The sequence below is a fragment of the Arvicola amphibius genome, chromosome 7 (genome assembly GCF_903992535.2).
Source record: "Arvicola amphibius chromosome 7, mArvAmp1.2, whole genome shotgun sequence".
Lineage (NCBI taxonomy): Eukaryota > Metazoa > Chordata > Mammalia > Rodentia > Cricetidae > Arvicola > Arvicola amphibius.
The window spans coordinates 52,974,121-52,993,626 of NC_052053.1; the positions used below are offsets into that span (position 1 = coordinate 52,974,121).

Here is a 19,506-nt window from a genome sequence, read left to right on the forward strand (position 1 = left end):
GTAATCTGCTCAAGATCAAAGCAGTTTAAATGTCTAGCATGGATGAGGGAGGGGACCCTAAGGCTGGCTTTGTAGCAATTTACTTTCTTAAAAAATATTTATTTACTTATTATGTATGCAGTATTCTGTCTGCTTGTATGCCTGCAGGCTAGAAGAGGGCACCAGACCTCATTACAGATGGTTGTGAGCCACCATGTGGTTGCTGGGAATTAAACTCAGGACCTTTGGAAGAGCAGGCAGTGCTCTTAACCGCTGAGCCATCTCTCTAGCCCCCGAGTTTACTTTTATATCAAAACATTCCATCCTGCAGAAACTCTCTTTAAGCAGGAAAGTATACTCATAATATATTAGGAATTCTCTGAAATTGACCAGACTCACTAGGCCCCCACCTGCCAGAGTGAGCAGAGTTAAGCTGCAAAGAAGCCTACAACAAGACCAGATGGCTGGTGAAGAACATGGAAGAAGCAGAAACCAGGCGAGCTGCTTGGAAGAGGTTTAGATTGACTGAGACACTTGGAAAGGCACCAACCTGCTGAGCTGCTTGTAGGCTGTGCAGTGTGTCACAGCTGTGGTGAACTGTCACTCATGATGGGGTATCAGAGGCCGTGCAAATATACAGCATATGGCAACTCAGATGTCAGCCGACCAGAGGAGCAACTCTGATGGACGTTAATCCTGTCCAAGCAAGGCCTGGTGGACCATCGACTCTAGAAACTGTTGTTTCACTTTTGCTAAAGCATCTTTCTGTCTCCCCTATACCTGCATCACACTGTGTTATCTCATGTGATATGTATATGTGGTGTAGGAAGTCCTTCTGTATTTGTGTTGCTTTCATTGGTTATTAAAGAAACTGCCTTGGCCTAGTTGATAGGGTGGATCTCAGGTAGGTGGGGAAGACAGAACAGAATTCTGGGAAGAAAACAGACAGGCAGATGCCATGAATCTCCAGCCTGAGATGGATGTAGGCTAGAATCTTGCCGGTAAACCACAGTCATGTGGTATTACATAGATTTAATAGAAATGGGTTAATCAAGATGTAAGAGTTAGCCAATAAGAGCTAGAGCTAATAGGCCAGACAGTAATTTAATTAATACAATTTCTGTGTGGTTATTTTGGGGTTAATCTAGCTAGGTAGCAGGATACAGTCTGCTCCCCCTACTTCAGAGTGGTGCCCAACATGGGGCTCGAACCTACGACCCTGAGATTAAGAGTCTCATGCTCTACTGACTGAGCTAGCCAGTCAGGATGAAACAAAAGGGCCCATTCTCCCTGTAACAGTTTGGGCCCTGCTCTCCTCACATTACATATATGTAATCACAGGATTATGTCTCAATCCTGTGGGCACATATATTTGTGGATGGTCAGGAAGATGACTTTTCATTTAGTTATAAAATTTTGATATATAGAAAATATACTAGGACATACTTCATAACTAGATCCATCTATCCCACAATGAGTGTAGACACTTAAAGACCTGCATTGTTCTTTTGCTCAGATTAACTGCACACAATTAGCTCACTTTCACTTCCAAGTAAGTTCAAACTAGACTAAAGGCTTTGTGTAAATGGTTCATAAATTTAAAACCTTACCGTAATGCTCTAGGTCCAGAGTCTCAGATGTCAAACCAAAGTTGTTACACAAAGCACCCTAAGAAAAGCATGCCAATTCTTCACTTGCCAAATCTGCTGACAGTAGACCTATGTCTCAAAGTTGGTCACTGGGCACTGTGCTCCCCCACCCCCAAGTCTGGTCACAGTCTTAAATCTGTAACATTGGAATCTTGTGTTGTCATGGAAATGACTCAGCTCTCTATCCTAGGAATGTGCTTTTGACTAATGAGAGGTAACTCTTGTAAATTTTTTTTATCACTTCAAGGTTCCTGTAAGAAGAGATTTAGGCTAGAGGAGAGGAAGCCAGGAGGAATTAGAAGGAGGACAGGAGAAGCCAAACAGAGGCAGAACAATAAAGAGATGAATTTTCTAACATAGAAAGGCATGTGAGAGAGTTCATTCACCCTCAGTAAGTCCTTTTCTTTTGCTGTTGTATCCATTCTGAACCCTGAAGAGAGTCTTGGGGCTGGACCCCAAAGACTCTTGTTAGGGGTAGACATGGGTGATGTAGCTGTCTGTGAGTCATTTTTGCTCCTGTCAGCAACCTGTCACCCATATTCCTCTAAGTAACCCCAGTAAACTCATTGCACAAAACTAAAGTCCAAATGGATAAAAGACTTCAACATAAAACCAACCACACTGAACCTCATAGAAGAGAAAGTGGGAAGTACACTTATTCGCATTAGCACAGGCAACCACTTCCTAAATAGAACCCAAGCAGCACAAACACTGAGAGAAACAATTAATAAATGGGACCTCCTGAAACTGAGAAGCTTCTGTAAAACAAAGGACACGGTCAACAAGACAAAACAGCAAACTACAGATTGAGAAAAGATCTTCATCAACCCCACATCAGACAGAGGATTGATCTCCAACATATACAAAGAACTCAAGAAACTGGACATCAAAAGAACAAATAATCCAATAAAAAATGGGGTACAGACCTAAACAGAGAACTCTCATCAGAGGAATCTAAAATGGCTGAAAGACATTTAAGGAAATGTTCAACATTCTTAGCCATCAGAGAAATGCAAATTTAAACAACTCTGAGATTCTATTTTACACCTGTTTGAATAGCCAAGATCAAAAACACTGATGACAACTTATGCTGGGGAGGATATGGGGTAAAGGGAATACTCCTCCATTGCTGGTGGGAGTGCAAACTGGTACAGCCACTTTGGAAATAAGTATGGCAATTTTTCAGAAAGTTAAGAAACAATCTACCTCAAAAAACAGCAATACTGCTGTTGGGTATATACTCAAAGGAAGCTCAATCATACCCCAAGTATGATCATAGAAGCATTGTTCATAATAGCGAGAATCTGGAAACAACCTAGATGCCCCTCAACTGAAGAATGGATAAAGAATATGTGGTACATTTACACAAAGGAATACTACTCAGCAGTAAAAAATAATGACATCTTGAAATTTGCAGACATATAGATGTATTTAGGAAAAAACATATTGAATGAGGTAACACAGACCAAGAAAGACAAATATTATATGTTCTCACTCATAAGTGACTTTTAGACATAAAGCAAAGAAAAACCAGCCCACAGTTCCCAACCCCAGACAACCTAGACAATAAGGAGGACCCTAAGAGAGGCAATCATGGATCTACATAGAAAGGAGAAAAAAACAAGATCTCCTGAGTAAACTGGGAGCGTGGGGGTCACAAGAGGGAGTAGAAGGGGAGGGGAAGGGGAGCAGAGAAAAATGTATAGCTCCATAAAAAAACAAATAAAAAGGAAAGAAATTACACTTCATTGTCTACTTCTGAGATGAAACACATAAAAATCAAAATATTTTCCTACCATAAACCCCCTTGGGGTCGAGTGTCACGCCAGCATAGCTTTCTCTTTTGACCCCTTCTGGCTAAAGGGGAAGCAGAAAACATTCTGTTAAGAGCATGCTTACATTTATAAGACCTGAATTCCTGGAGTCAAGTTGCTTTGGACCACTTTGCCAATTAAAACAAACAAACAAAAAACACCAAGAAACTTCTTTTTCAAAAAGCCAAAGTCGATATAAATGCTTCCTTGTGAGGAAAAGATTCCGGCTATGGGAATGTTGGACAGAGTGAACTCTTAAATGGATGCTCGTATAGGTCGGGTAATTTGTCTAAATGCTTTATATATGAACTCGTTCAGTCTCTACGAACCTCTGTGAGGAAGGTGCTATCATGGCTCCCAGTGACAGACAAGAAAGCCAATGCAGAACTCAGTAACTTACACCCAGAAACGCTGCTAGGAAGCTTGGAGCCAGGATTGAAAAATCAAGAAGTTTGCTCCAGCTCTGAGTGTGAAACAAAGGTACTCATGACGGACAGGACACAAAGAAGTCAGCCCGGCTTTTCAGCAAGGACTCATCAAGTTGTCCATGGTGGCTTCAAACTTGTCTTAGCCTCCTCAGTGGGTGGGATTACAGACATAAGCCACCGTGCCAACTGAATACATGTTTGCCGAAGTTAATGGCATAGATCAAAACAGAGCCCAAAGCATGAAGGCGCCGGAAGTCCTGCGAGGTCGGTAACTAGTGTGACACTCGACGAGAACAACGTTCCATCCTAAAGTAGCAAATCATAATTGTAGGATTGCAATGGCAGGAAGACGCTCAGAGTGGCGGGATCACCAATGCTGAGGTGTTGTTTCCACTCTTTCTGCCTGCTTATTCATTTATGAAGTGGAAAACCTCCACGCTGCAGGGTCTTTAAATACATGCGTGCTGTCTATTACCGATTTACATTTGGTATCCAGCCTGACACCTTGCACGTGGATTTCAGGGTGGCAGAAACGATATACAGAAGACGAGTATCAAATAGCAAAACTTGGGAACCTCTGGGCTTGGGGTTTTATTGGTGACTTTTCTTTTTCTTGGTGGATTTTTAGTATTCTTATTTTCTACAGTAAGCAGGTGTTATTCTCCTATTTGATAATTTTAAGCGTAATTTCAGATTAATGCAAAAATTATAAGAATAGCACCAAAAATGTGGGAGGGCTTCCATCAGATTCCTCAGCTCTTTCTGTGTTCTGTTTACGTCATCCTTTTTCTCCTTTGTTTCTGGCCCCAAACATAATTATCGACAGATTGTTGAGAGCATGTCCCCCAGAAAAAAAGGAAAATTTAAAAGAACCCTATTTTCCTTACCACTACCCGTAATGTTTTCACTAAGATTTCTCTTCCAAAAGAAGTCTCTAGTGAGAAGTTGATGGAGTGGAGTCCAATTTCCAGAGGAAGCAGGCTGAAGGTCACCAAGTGAGTGGAGGAGCCCTCGATACTCTGGCGCACACATCTGGAGGACTTGGAGCCCTGATGGCTACCAGTTGAGCCCCCTGACGTGCAGATTCCCTCTGCAGCGGACATTCTCACACAGAACTGAAACACAGCAGGAGAAGACCTGTATCAGAACACCTCCTCATTAAACCACACTTGTCAAAAAAGCAAAATGTAAGTTAGTGTGCCCTAAATTATGCTGGTCTGGCCACACACTCTTCTGTGGTTTGTTAGCAGTGTCTGGTTCCAAGGCAGAAGAAGACTCCTTTCAGGTTTCTGACAGGAACACAAGCTGCCATGGGTCATAGCAATGTCCCGGGTGGTTGAAGACTCAGTGCTAGAACGGCTGCATCTTTCTTAGGGTGCTGTCCACTCAGTTGTGCCACAGCTGCTGCATTCTTTGCCCTCTCCCACATTCTGTGTTGCCTTGGGCAGTGGGAGCCTTGGGTTTAGCTGTTCAGATTCTTACCTTTACCACAGCCTTTGACTCAAATGACAGCGTGACAGCTGGCTCATGCAAAGACTCACCTAGTAGACAGCCAACTCCATTCCTAATCCTACTGACTTCCTGCTTGTGCCCACTTGTCTTTTATTTACAATAAAAACACACTCTGGAAAGACAGGTTTAAATCCGGATTCTCCTTTTATGAACAGTGAATGGAAATGGATTGTGTGAGTCCTCTCATTTCCTGGTAACAGTATCCGTTGATTTCTGGCTCAAAGATGAATATATATTCATCTTCGATTTAATGAACTATGAATCAAGAACTATGCCGAGGAATACAATCTATACCTTCCAGAATCAAGCAGATGAGCCCAAGGGAAAGCACTGTTTGGTTTAGTTTGGTTGTTTTGTTGTTGTTTGGGGCATGCAAAATGCAAAAATGATAGGGGATCGATAGCTGATTTTGTGAGACTCCCCTCAAACATAAAGTTCCTTTTGCCCCTTGGGTGTATTTTTGGGACAGTGCCAACCATGGTGGATGGGGGAGGAGCCAGAGGAGATGATGGGTCAGGGATTCCCCAGCATAGCAGGTGTTGGGCAGAGAAGCATGCCACACAAGTTCATTTTAAAGACCCATAAAAATCAAGGCATGATGTCATGAGACTCTGATTCCAGCACTAGAGAGGCTGGCCCAGGAAGACCCTAACTTTGAGTCCAGTCTGAGCCATGCAAACAGTTCCAGGCTAGTCTGAAAGTCTAGGCTATGCAGACAGTTCCAGGCTAGCCTGAAAGTCTAGGCTATGCAGACAGTTCCAGGCTAGCCTGAACTACATAGTGAGACCTTGTCTCAAATAACAAAACAACCAAACCAAAAGACCTAATCCAAATAATAACTACAGTAAATGCTTGTGGTAAGTTGAAATTAGGAAAGAACTTTTGAGCCTGATGATCAATATGGGTAAAAGCTACATGCAGCAGTAGTTCTGATTTCAGTGATTGCCACAGAGGCTAAGACCAGCCACGATCTCTAGACATCTAAGCAAATGACAGCCTAAAGGACAAGGGACCCTTGGAAGATGGAATGAGACCAGGATGGGACTTGTTGTCTTTTTGACTGATGGTGGGTTCCACTAGTGCTTTGAGTTGAGTAAATACCCAGTAGAAACCTTCCCTCTTGCTGGCTCGGGGAACCAGACGGCAGAGTGAGGACGTCACCGTGGCCCAGAAGAGAAGATGGTCACAGTATGCTCTGTACTCAAATCCTGCTGACCCTTGACCTACACACAGCACAGTGCTAAGTATCCCAGCTAAGGCTAAAAGGACTGAACTCCAGAGTCTGGGGTGACAGCTGTCCAATGTCTGCTAAAATATGTAAGCAAACCTAAACATTCTTCAGAGGACCAGAACAGAACCTAGAATCTCCACATAACTTCAGTTAACAAGGTCGCAGGTTTGATCCAGAATTACTAGCCCTCAGCTCACAGGACAACAGTCACACTCTGAGAGGGAAAGGGACAGCGTTAGCCCTGAACCACGATGCACTTGTTTTGCCGTAATGGACGTATTGGCGAGTTAAAGATTCGATACAGCTGGTGCTGCCATAACCTTCGCAGCTCAGCTGTGTCGCCGTTTATCACACACAATGACTTTGGCTGCCTATGCTGTGGCCATGTAGGACTGGGCAGCCAGGACAGATCATAGAGAACAACCTGATTACAGACTCCGGCGTTGTAAATAAAAATATGTTGATACGAGGATAATGAAATTGACAATATCTTTATTTTCTCAATTTTTGATGTATAAAAATGATTGTAATTTATTTAGAATGGAATTTCCGCTGAGCCCACTGTTATTTCTAGGAATACCCATAGTCATTAGACTGACAGAAAGCATTTGCTTTTCTTCACAAAATTCTAGTTTTAAAGGTTTCTTTTATTTTTGACTGTGTATCTCTGTGTGTGTACACAGTTGAATGCAGATGCCTACAGTCCAGAGAGCTGGAGGCACAGCTGCTGGGCGCCTCCCCACGTGGGTTCTGGGAATTGGAATCAGGTCTTCTGGAAGAGAACTCCACACTCCTAGTGGTGGAGACATTTCTCCACCCTGCCCCTTGTAGGGACTTAAAAAACTTGTAACATACTATTTTATTTGTAAAAATTTGTAGCATGCTTTTTAAAAATCAATTATTATACTATTAATATTTGTAATGATCGCTGAATACAAAATTAGTTTCTTCTTAGAGTCTTAAGATGAGGAGTTCTAAAATATTTTGGTTGTTTATAAATATATTTGCATCAAAATATAACAAGATGGTCAATAGAAAAAAAATCCAAGCATAAGCATAAAGTATAAGTGATTAGAATGAAATTGAATTAAAAGAGAAAAAGAAATGATGTAATAACTTATTTGAATATTTAAAAATACATTACTTTGCTATTTAGAGTCCACTATGCATATCAAATAATGTAAGTCTTATTTCAAATACTGATGTGATTTTTAAATATTTAAAATTATTTAAAAAGCTATAGATGGTATCTTTTAAAAGTTGATAACGAAAGGTTTTATATGCCAATTTGAGTGTGCCAACGGAACGCACAGCTTCTTTAAAAATGTTAGAGGGATTACTGACATACTCAGTCCTAAGAATAAAATTAGAGACTTAAAAAGATAGTTTGATTTGTGAACAGTGTTGGGTTTCCATCTAAGTGTTGTGATTTTGGTGAAACCTGCCAGCCTATTGTCCAGTTAATGGTAGAGATGCCCTCCAGAGAAAAGACAAATGGGAAGGTTCCCCTTGGCTGGAGGTTTTCACTGTTCAGATCCTGAGTGAGGGAGGCTTGTGGGCGTTGGTGTAATCTTAGGCAGTGTGGTTATATGATGATTCATGAGTAGCTTGTACAAGGGGAGAGTACAGACAAAGCAGTCTGGAGGATAAGAGAGAAGGTTTGAGTCAATCAGTGGCTTGGGGGTTTCTGTGGGGTTCAGAGTTGCTATGGAAGTATTGGCAATGTTTAGCAAAGTGGCAAGGAGGCTATGGCTGGAGGGGAGGTGTTGAAATCAAGATTTCAGGGAGGAAGACGAGATACACAAAGAGAAGATGAGCAGGGATGTGAAGAGGCAGCACAGGAAAGGGCTGCTAGTGTCACGGGACTGAGGAACTCAGATGAACCGCGTGTGAACTCCCCTCTCTGTGAAGCTCAGCGTCTCAATTACCTTCTGTGCGGCAGATGAGCTCACATGGCCATGTTCTAGCCTTTCGTTCTTTCTGCCCCGCTCCACAGGCCAAAGTGGAGGACATTTGCTAGGACAACACTCAATGCCTGTGCTTATTGGAGGTGTGTGTGTGTGTGTGTGTGTGTGTGTGTGTGTGTGAATTATTTTAATGACACCCTCAGACAACTAGAGGGCACTTTCTTCCTCTGTTATTCTAACAACAAATCACGACTCACCATTGTTCCCAAAGTCCTGTAATTGTAAACGGTTCCTTTCAACTGGATCTGCTCCCCTCGTACAACAGAATATGGTATGTTCATCTCCAGAAAGACATCTTTGAGCACTTTTGCCTTGAGTGTATCAGCAACACATATACCTTTAGCCCAAAGGGAAAGCAAGGTATGATCATATTAGGGGATTCTTATCATACTTCATTGGTACTAAAATGTGTCAAAATAATATTTCATTTGTTTGCCAAATATTTAATTCTATTTACAATATGAGAATGCTTATTAGTTAGAGTACCAAATCTTTTTGGATATTTATTGATGGGTCTATTGAATGACTATAAAACTTTGATTGTGGAGACTAAGAGTTTGTGGGGACAAGAGTGTGAGACAAATGAGAGTAACCCAGAAGTTATTTGTGATGTGTCTGTGTTAAATCAGTTCCAAGGGACATCAGCCCAAGAGAGGACAGGGCTTTATTTCTAACTTGCCCACAAGCTCCCACTGCTGTCAAAAGCGAAGGAAAAGAGGGATTTGATCACAGTGCTGTAACCAGCAGCTCATAGAAGAGCAGAGAAAATTCAGTTGTTTGACAGGTATAGCTACATCGAAGTCTTTTGAAAATAAAGAAAATTAAAAGTTTGCCTCTTATATCCTGGGCAAACAAAATTTACAGTAACAAAGAATTACATCTGTGGTTAGCAATGCCTCCTGAGAAAAGCGTGTGACTCGGTGTCTTACCGCTGTCTGAAATGCTGATGCCTTGGACCTCCCAGGTAGTGAGTGAGTCAGGCAGCACAACTTGCAGCTGGTTCCTGGAACAGCCATCAAACATTGATATTTGTCATGGTTAATATCACCAACTTGACAAGCTCTAGACTCACTCAGAAGCCAAGCCTCTGGGTGTACCTGTGGAGGACTGTCTTCCTTAGGCTAGACTCTGGCTACACCAGTGAGTCACTTTCTTGATGGGGTTAACTGAGGAGTAAAGATCCTCCCAAAAAATGGGCAGTGGCGTCAGGCAGTGGTGGCATACACCTTTAATCCCAGCACTCAGGAGTCAAAGGCAGGCGGATCTTTGTAAATTCAAGGTCAGCCTGGTTTACATAGTGAGTTCCAGGACAGCCAGGGCTACAAAGAGAACTCTGTCTCAAAAAAACGAAAACAAACAAAAAAACCAACAAAAAAGGGCAGTGCCATTCCCTAGGCCTGGGCCTGCAATTTCCTTAAGAGGAGAAGGCAGCTGAGCAGGAGCATTTGCTATTCCTGCTTCCTCCCCATCGATGCCTCAGGCTTGTGCCAGTTCTTCCCCACAGAGACGGACTGAATCTCAGAACAGTGAGCTATAATCTATAATGAACCCGTGGTCCCTTAAGTTGCATTTGCCAGGCATTTTATCACAGAAACTGGAAGAGAAACATGTACAATATTCAGCTACAGTGAAACACTGGAGTTGTACTACATCAGCTATTAAGGCAGAACTGATCCAGATGTATTCAGCATCTGCCCCCATCTCAAGTTTGGAGACATTGCACCTGTGGCATGAAGACTGGAGGGAGGACTCCTTTGAAACAAGGCCCTGTTAGAGCACACACCCCTGTCGTTACGTGCTAAAACCTGGGGCAAAGAAAGGAACTGTGACACAGCTTCTAAGAAACCAGTGTGACTTAAATCTACAGGCGAATCTAAGCCTGCGTGTTTACTGTAGCTCTGGCCTACTGAGTCTTCATTAGGAACGATACCAAGTGCACAGTGTTTGTAAGCTACGGTCCTGTTGGCGTCTAGGGGAAGACAGTTATGCAGATATTAGACATGAGTTGCATGTCAGTGTACCCACTGTACCAAGATGGCGTTGAAAGAGTCCGGTTAACACATTCATATTTACGTGTCCTGGATGTAACACAGAGATCTGGACTCACGTTTTGCTTTGAGGTATTGACTTTAAAGAGGTAAGGAGACAAGCTTCTGACACACCATGTGGTCCCTGCAACATGGGTCACTGGGACTAATATATATATATATATTATATAATGTATATATAATGTATATATATATATATATATATATATATAATTTTTAATGTTACTAGAAGCGCTGAATAAGTAGCAGTGCTGGGAAGAAGGGACAGCTGTGTGGAAGACAGATTTACAAGGGCAAGGATGAGGAGATGCACACAGAGGACCTAGGCTGGGCACCAGTGCAAAGCCAGTGGCAGCTGGCCTAGAAATGATGAGATGGGACCCAGTGTTTTCAACATTGTTCCCAATACCTGCTACAGAGAGGCTTCCCATTAAAACTGAAACTCTAATAAAGAGTTCAACAAAGCATAACTCCATTTTTCTTTCATCTGTTTTATACAGGTGCTTTTATGTTGAAAATAGTTGCCCAATATGGCATATAACACATAGCTAAGTTCATGCAGTAAATGCATATTAATAAGGCATATAGCACATAGCTAACTGTGTGCAGTGAATGCACATTAAAGATAAACCAAATAGAGTAGTACCCTTTCTTATTAATAACTGATATTGCTCTGGATTCAATTCTCAGACAAAAGTATACTAAACACTAAACAAAGAAACAAAACAAAATTTAACCTGATAGTGACATTATCTTAATAATAGGAAAACAGTAGTGTCAAGATTTTGGGCAATAATATTTGAATTTTCCTTATCTTCTGCCAGAAGAACATAAACACACCTTTTGGGGACATGATGAACTTCCCATAGCCAGCTCTCGGGAAAGTAGCTTCGAATGTCTGCTTTCATTGCTGGTAACAGGGTCTTTATGTCTAGGGGAAAATATATCTAGTTATAGAAGCCAATATAAATTCTGCTTACAGGTGAATATTGAAATAAAACCATTCATTTGTGTCTTAACTCTTTTCTAAAAGGTCAGTAAGGCACTGCGCTTAATGATTTAAAACAGAACTTTAAAACCTTAAAATGCGTCTACCAAAGACACTGGAGAAACAGTGAAGAAAGATCTGAGGACTTGTCTTTCTGAGATTGTACACAAGATCAGGGAGCCCATAAAGTTATCTGCAATTTTGTGATTTTGGAAATTAGATTTATATTAGAAAACATGGAAGTTTTCTGCAATCTCTGACTTAATTGGTAATTTGCATTTCCTTTAATAGAAGGGGCATCTGCTTCCACCCAAGATGCATTAATAGGGGGCTGGGGATTTACCACCAAGTCTAGAAGCAGAAAACCAGATACAATATCAGAAACAACAGTTTTCAGACATTAGCGTGGGCAACATGGGCCTGGGATCCCTGAGGAGGTCATTCACATGCCAGGGCAGGCAGAGGAGCCCACGCAACCTGGTGGCCTTGGAGATCTGTGGCAGCACGGATGGGATTCTGGGGAGCCCAGCTTTCTCACATAGGGTGTAGACTCAGCAGGGAGGGGGTGCCAAGTAGGTACCACGCAGCTAAAGCCAGCTGGAGGATGCCATCTGAAAAACTGGGCAGTGAAAAAAAATGTGTACTAGATTGTTCATCAGAATGGTGCTTCATTAACCAAATAATATCATGGTTATGGTAAAATGATCCCTAAATAGCATGATTTTTTTAATTGCAATGTTTTTTATGTCTGTAGGATGTACCAATTGAGATTGATTGAGGTTAGCTGTGTATCTTACGTGTTAGTAAGATGCACAGCTAAGCAAAACAGAGTAGAAAGGGGAGAAGCCTTTTGCTTTTGTTTCTTTTTTCTCCTAAAGATGATGCGTACATGAAGGTCTTAAAAGTTTGGAAAACAGAAAGTTTTATTAATTCTAAAGAACATCGTTGGCTGAAACTGAAGTAAGACCCCCAGTTTTGTCAGCAGTGAGCAATGTTTGCTCTGGTGAGAGGACTTTGGCTGCATTTGGTCAGTGTAAACACAACTTTATTTATTTATTTTTGTTTTTTCAGGATAGGGTTTCTCTGTAGATTTTTGGAGCCTGTCCTGGAACTCGCTTTGCAGACCACGCTGACCTGTCTCTGCCTCCCGAGTGCTGGGATTAAAGAAGTGCACCACCACAGCCCAGCACAGACTTCATTTTCAATGGTCATAGCAGAAATATAAAATTTTAGGATTCAAGGGTCTTTTGGGTTTACCCAATTCAAGGCTCGCTCCTGCATGAGGCTTAGTCAAGCTTTGGGAACAAGTGGGCTTTAGATTTACACTGGATCAGGATCCAGGCTTGACTGGGAATTATACCATTCCAAATCCCCAAGAATAACAGAGGAGTTTGGATATGTATGCGTGATCGTTTCTTCTTTCAGCTTTTCCAAAACATCTAGGCTGCCTTTCTTAGCAGCATTAATTTACATAAAATCCCTCATATCAGATAGGATTCTGGAAGAAAAACTCGTACTTACGCATCCTCCCCAACTGTATATGTTTAAGGGAACCTTCTTGTCGGATCTTGGTTGCGATGATACAACACTCATTGAAAGCCCTGACACAGTTTGGGCCAATGGTGACCCTGGCAACTCGCTGTGCACAGGTTTCATGCATGTTATGCCGGGCTCCATCAAGACAACATTTCCTTGGCACTCGGTGCTTGTATTTAGCAGCTGCAACAGTGACAACACAGAAGCCCTCATCACACACAGTGCCAACATCTTAGGCTCAGAACTCTCAAGGGCTCTTTGGTTCCTGCCGTCAAATAGTCCCTCACTACAGCAGTTGAAGCTGGCCAACTGACACAGCCTCTTCTTCTTCTTCTTCTTCTTCTTTTTTTCTTTTTTTTTTTTGGTTTTTCAAGACAGGGTTTCTCTGTAGCTTTGGAGCCTGTCCTGGAACTAGCTCTTGTAGACCAGGCTGGCCTCAAACTCACAAAGATCCACCTGCCTCTGCCTCCCGAGTGCTGGGATTAAAGGCATGTGCCACCGCCGCCCGGCCTGACACAGCCTCTTCTTGGTAAGTCTCCAAAAGCAGGGCTGACGCAATCTCAGCAGGTGGTCTGACCCAACTCGTGCTGAATGGTTGAAGGGCCTCCGGCAACTAAGCTAAATACTAACTTTTGAAAGACTTCAAACACCCTTTTGAGCAGAACAAATTAAATACCCAAGAGACTTTGACATATTTAAAGATGGTTATTGTTATTATCCTTGTTTTTCTAACATCTTCCTGACCCGGTCTGCAACCCTTCACCAAGGGTGTCCTCTTGTCTTGTAAGAACTGTCAGAAAAAGCACCAGAATTGATGGACTTGTATAGGGGATCCTTCCTAGTCCATGTTCTTTAAATGTTTACAGGTAAATAACTTATTAAAACTGGTAAGTAAAATTAAATTTTATTACCAAAAGATGGTTAATTATCATAAAAATCTTTTAAATAATTTTCAGTTTTGTTTTGCTTTGTTTTCTGAGACAGGGTTTCTCTGTGGAGCCCTGGCTGTCCTGGAACTCACTCTGTACACAGGTTGGTCTAAAACCCACAAAGATCCACCTGCCTCTGCCTCTTGCATGCTGGGATTAAAGGCATGCGTCACCACGTTTGGTTTGAATAATTTTCATTATCTATATTTTCTAAAGAATAATCTAAGTTCTCAACTTTCCTAATGCTACAATCCTTTAAGATAGTTCCTCTCATTGCAGTGACCCAACCATAAAATTATTTTCATTGCTACGTCATAACTGTAATTTTGCCACTGTTCTGAGTTGTAATGCAAATATCTGTGTTTTTCAATAGTCTGAGGCGAAAGCTGTGGAGGGGTCACACTCACAGGCTGAAAAACACTGCTCTCAGCGCTATTAACTGTTAAATACATAAAAGAAATAGGTTTCTTGTCAACTACGGATTTTGCCAGAATAAAATCAAAGAACATGATTTTAATTACTAGATGAAGTTTGTAGGAAGGAAGCACTGACAGCTAAAAGTCAATCTCTTTAGTTTCTAGAGATAGAAATGCCTCCTTTGTACTCCAAGTACAGACATGGAAGCTAGGGCCTGTGCGTGTGGGTGAGCTCTACACTCAGCATGTCTCCAGACGTCACGACACAGCAGTAAAGACAGGCGTCTCCAAGTTAAGGGCACAGCCAGTGAAATGCCAGCTTTGTTGGGTTGACCTTTGCAAAGGCGGTGATCTAGATCGCCACGCATCTCTTTCTTACTCATCCTTTGGAATTGAGGGAGGGTCTACAGGGTTTCATTTCCGACAGCGGCAATGTGGTCGTCATGTTTTTCAAGCAGAAGAACCTTGCAGCCCACCTTGTTCTTCTATTTTCTTCTGCAGGAGGATCTGCACGTCTCTTTTTGGCCTGAGGATTTCTTCACATGATTCATCTGTTTAGAGAAAGACAGAGATATAGAAAATTGGGGAAAGGACATAAAATCTAAAATAAAAATAAGTTTCATAAGAGTGTTTGAAGCACCTCTAGTGATTGATTTAACAAGTCTGTACTGACAGCCTGATTCGGATTGGATGTCATTGCATAACGCTGTACTAGACCCTCTGCATGCACACTCGGATTGTGTAGCTTGGTGTTCTTGTGGGACTGCTAACAGTGGGCACAGGCATGTCTGTCTGCACTTGGGACCCTTTTCCTCCTACTGAGTGCCTTGCCCAACCTTGATATGAGGATTTGTGGCTAGTCTTATTGCTTCTTTCTATGCTGTGTTCAGGTGATATCTCTGGGAGGCCTGCTCTTCTCTGAAGTAAAATGGATGTCTAGTGGAGAGGAGAGGTGTGAGGGAGAACTGGGAGGAGTGGAGAGAGGGGATGCTGCAGTCAGGATGTATTGTATGAGAATAAATAAACCAGGCTGTGGTGGAGCATGCCTTTAATGTCAGCACTCAGGAAGCAGAGGCAGGCGGATCTCTGTGAGTTAGAGGCCATCCTGGTCTACAAAGTGAGTTCCAGGATAGCCAGGACTGTTACACAGAGAAACCCTGTCTCAATAAACCAAATAAATAAATAAAATAAAAATAAAAAAATCTAGATTAAATTCCGTGTTTCTGTGTGTTACACCTATGAATATAACACGGTTCTCATTGATCTAGCATCATGCACTCTGGTTTGTTTTATGATCTTGGTTTTGAATATGGCTGCTTTTTGGATCCATTGATTACATTTAGCAGGAGACAAATTTTTGTCGAGTTACGTTTTCCTCTTTTAACTTCGTTAAACATTTATTTGTTTGCTTGTGTGTATGCATGTGTGCACTCACATGCAAGTGTGCAAGCGGAGGTCAGAGGACGGCTTGCAGCGGCTGGTCCTCTCCTTCCACAGTGGGGTTCCGAAGATCAAACTCCGGTCATTGGGATTCGCAAATACTGGCACCAACTGTGCCAACTCGCTGGCCCCCATCTTTTATTTGGAGCTGTATTATTTTAAATATGAGGATGACTGTATGGTATCAAGTAGAACTGTGAACATTTTAAAACCACAGAAACAAGGTCACTGCCATGTGATATCTGCTATCAAAGAGTTATGGCACCAGAGCAGAGACAAGACACAGGACTAAGGCATGCAATGGTGGGGTTTAATGGTTGCAACACTGAGGAACCATACAGTTTTAGAACCCAAAGGTAAACTGGGGAATCTAACCTAAGGGTCTTCATACCCGAACTGCAAACAGACCTAGTTTCCATAAAATCCTCTGCAGCAATGGAGGAGGCAATGGCTAATTCTGTGCAGAGAAGAGAGCCCACAGAGGAGCTTTTGAGACAAGGCTGGCCTCCAACCCAGTCCTCCTGCCTCCGCCTCCCAAGTGGCTTGGATTTGTGAATGTGCACCCTGGCACCTGGAGGGGATTCTTATTCTAGCTGAAACAGGCTTATGAGGAGAATGTAGCCTCCAAAGAAGAGCAGGGTGAGAAGGGGTTGGAAAGGCCAGGAAGCTAATGAGGGGGCACTGAGAACTACACTAAATAGGTTGTATTTCATCTTGAAAATGAACAAAACACGTTAAGTTGTGTGTGTGTGTGTATGTGCATGTACAACATGTGTACATATGCATGGTGGTGTGTGTGAAGCTACACATTGAGGTCAAAGGTCAATGTCAGTTGTTTTTTCCATTACTCTCCACCTGTATGTATGTATGTATGTATGTATGTATGCATGCGTGTATGCATGTATGCATGTATTTGATATCTATGGATACTTTGCTTGCATGTATATAATGTGTGCATGTCTGGTGCTCCAGGAGACCAGTAAAGGACATCAGATTCTCTGGAACTGGGGTTCTGGATAGTGTGAGCTGCCATGTGGGGGCTAGGAATTAAACTTGGGTCCTTTGAAAAAGCAGCCAGTGCTCTTAACCACTGAACCGTCTCTCCAGTTTCTGCCCTACTTCTTGAGACAGGGTCTCAGTGAACTTGGAGCTCTCTGGCTGGCTAGACTGGCTGGCTGCTGAGCTCTAAGGACTTGCTTCTCTGCTCCTTCCCCGATATGTACCCACAATGGATACCTTACAGAGACTTTATAGACTCGTGGCAGTCTCAGGAAGTAGGGTAGAATGAGGGCCGGAGGAACCTCCCAGCCACAGAAGTGCTGAATGTTTTACCGTGTTGCTGGGAGTCATCCGCGTTTGCATTGGTGAGGAACGTGAGTCCAGCCAGATGGAACACGTCTGCATTGTTACGGCCGCCACCTGCCCCACAGCCCAGGTCATGCTTATCGAAAGCTCGGAACACCTGTCCAGAAAGGCAGAGCACTGAATTATCCACCACAGGAGTGGAGGGATTAGTCATCATGCAACATTGACAAATTTGTGAGACACAGGGACACATCTAATGATCAAAGGCCACCTTTCCCAACTTCATTCCTTCAGTTGTATTTATAAAAGCCTTCCTATTTAAAATCAGCCAAGAATGAAGCCTTAAGCAAATAGCATTGATGAGGAGAATCTTAGGAATTGTCTCAGACCATATTCTATCTAGAATACATGAATATATATGTCTACACACATGCACATGCACTCATACATTCACGTGTGCATACAAATGAACATACACACATATAGATCAATGTGGGAAAGGATGCACACATGCGCACATACATGCACACACACATAAATCAATGTAGGAAAGGATGCACACATACACGCACACACATACAAATCAATGTGGGAAAGGATGCACACACACATGTGCACACACATGCACACACACATATAAATCAATGTAGAAAAGGATGAAGGGATGAACTAACAGACAATACGGGAAAAAACTCTAGATTCTAAGAGGGAAAGGACTACAGGTGGTTTATTATGGCTTTAATTTTGACTCAAGAAATGTCTTTTCTTCTCTAAATGTTTTTAACTTCATAACTTCTTGGTTCGTTCTGCCTCCCCAAAGAAACCCAAGTTTAGGAATAAGAGCTGACTGCGGTGGAGTAGATGAGAGCATGTGAGACCTGGCCATTTCCACATTTGCCTGGAGTACAGACTTAAGTGAGAATTCAAACAAACAAGCCAATGAACTCAGAGATTCCTTGGTTTCTTCCCCAGGGTTCTCTCCTGTGCTGTTTCTGTCACTACTTCCCCTGACCCAAATCCTCAAACTCCCAAGTGATGAGTCCAATGGCTCCCATAGTCTTGCCTGCTTACGGTGCTTGCACCTTTATTTGGTGGACCCGAGAAGGACAGCCAACCTGTGCGTTAGGGACAAATATGAAGATGCCTTTCCTTTATTAGGGACTCCATGTCGAGTGTTGAACAGCAGGCAGGGCCCCCTAGTTCCTCCCTCACCCCAGCAGGCCGCACCTTGTGAAGCGCTGCACCACACTAGCCCACCCCACGGTTGCCACGCAAGTGGACTTAACTCTTTGCATGGGCCTTTTGATTCTTTCCTGGACTCTGTACACAGCACTGTCGACTGCCGCGAGCGCCACCCACGAGTCTGCTTCTGTCACCATTTCAAGGGACACAGTTTGGCCTGGAGAATAGACATCTGCATCTGGAGACAGATGCACCTAAATTATTTGAAAAAGAAGATCATTGTATCTGATAAACCAATCAAAGGCAACGGCTTTAGCCCACCTCCTTCACCCACAAGAGAGTCATACTGCGCGGTGGATGCTGCCATGTGCACGCGTGTCTCACCTGCAGCTGGTTGCCACACTTCTCTTCAACGTTTATCCAGACTGAGTCAGCCACTAATTCTGCTGTCTGCTCTCCTGTGACAATGTAATAGACCAGGAGTCGGGCTGAAGGGACCATGTCCTGTGTCACTGGAATGTTTATGTTTTGATAAGATGAATAGAGAAGTTTCTCTTTTGTGCCATACTGTACAATTTTGCCCTTGGATAGAATCTGAAATTAAACACCAACAGCAACAATCAAAACAACAACAATTACAACAACAACAAAACAGAAATGGAACCTGTATCCAGGATGCAGTTTGGAGCTGGAACAAAAATTCCATTGAGACAGGGAAATTACCATGTGTTCCTACTGTGTGCTGGGTTTCACATTTACTAAACTTTAATTCTCACAATACATCAGTGAGACAGGAATATTTATCTCCACTGAAAAAACTGAGGCTGAGGTAGGTAAAGTGCTTAGCACACAAGAGTGAGGACCAGAGTTCAAATCCAGAATCCACATAAATGCAGGTACAGCAGCTGCCAGTAATCCCAGCACTCAGGAGTCTGAAACAGGATCCCTAGGGGCAAGCTGGGTAGTAAGATTAGCTGGTCAGTAAGTTCTGGGTTCAGGCAGAGAACCTGCTTCAATAAATAGAGAGAGAGATAGAGGAGGGGGCTTGCTGTCAGCTTCAGGCTTCCACATGTGTGCACACA

The 19,506-nt window shown here is 42.7% G+C and overlaps 1 protein-coding gene across 1 annotated transcript in view; it reads right to left on the bottom strand.

Annotated features, from left to right (window-relative positions):
- Nucleotides 1–19,506, bottom strand: part of LOC119818482 (complement C5-like) — a 98,715-nt gene that overhangs the window by 35,915 nt on the left and 43,294 nt on the right. The window contains exons 13-22 of the mRNA XM_038335894.1: nt 18,809–19,018; nt 18,529–18,678; nt 17,270–17,399; nt 14,974–15,048; nt 13,138–13,335; nt 11,469–11,559; nt 9,510–9,583; nt 8,778–8,917; nt 4,758–4,985; nt 3,425–3,485 (exon numbers count right to left, since the gene is read on the bottom strand). Coding sequence (XP_038191822.1) covers nt 3,425–3,485; nt 4,758–4,985; nt 8,778–8,917; nt 9,510–9,583; nt 11,469–11,559; nt 13,138–13,335; nt 14,974–15,048; nt 17,270–17,399; nt 18,529–18,678; nt 18,809–19,018 — 1,357 coding nt within the window. The remainder of the gene's footprint in view (nt 1–3,424; nt 3,486–4,757; nt 4,986–8,777; nt 8,918–9,509; nt 9,584–11,468; nt 11,560–13,137; nt 13,336–14,973; nt 15,049–17,269; nt 17,400–18,528; nt 18,679–18,808; nt 19,019–19,506) is intronic.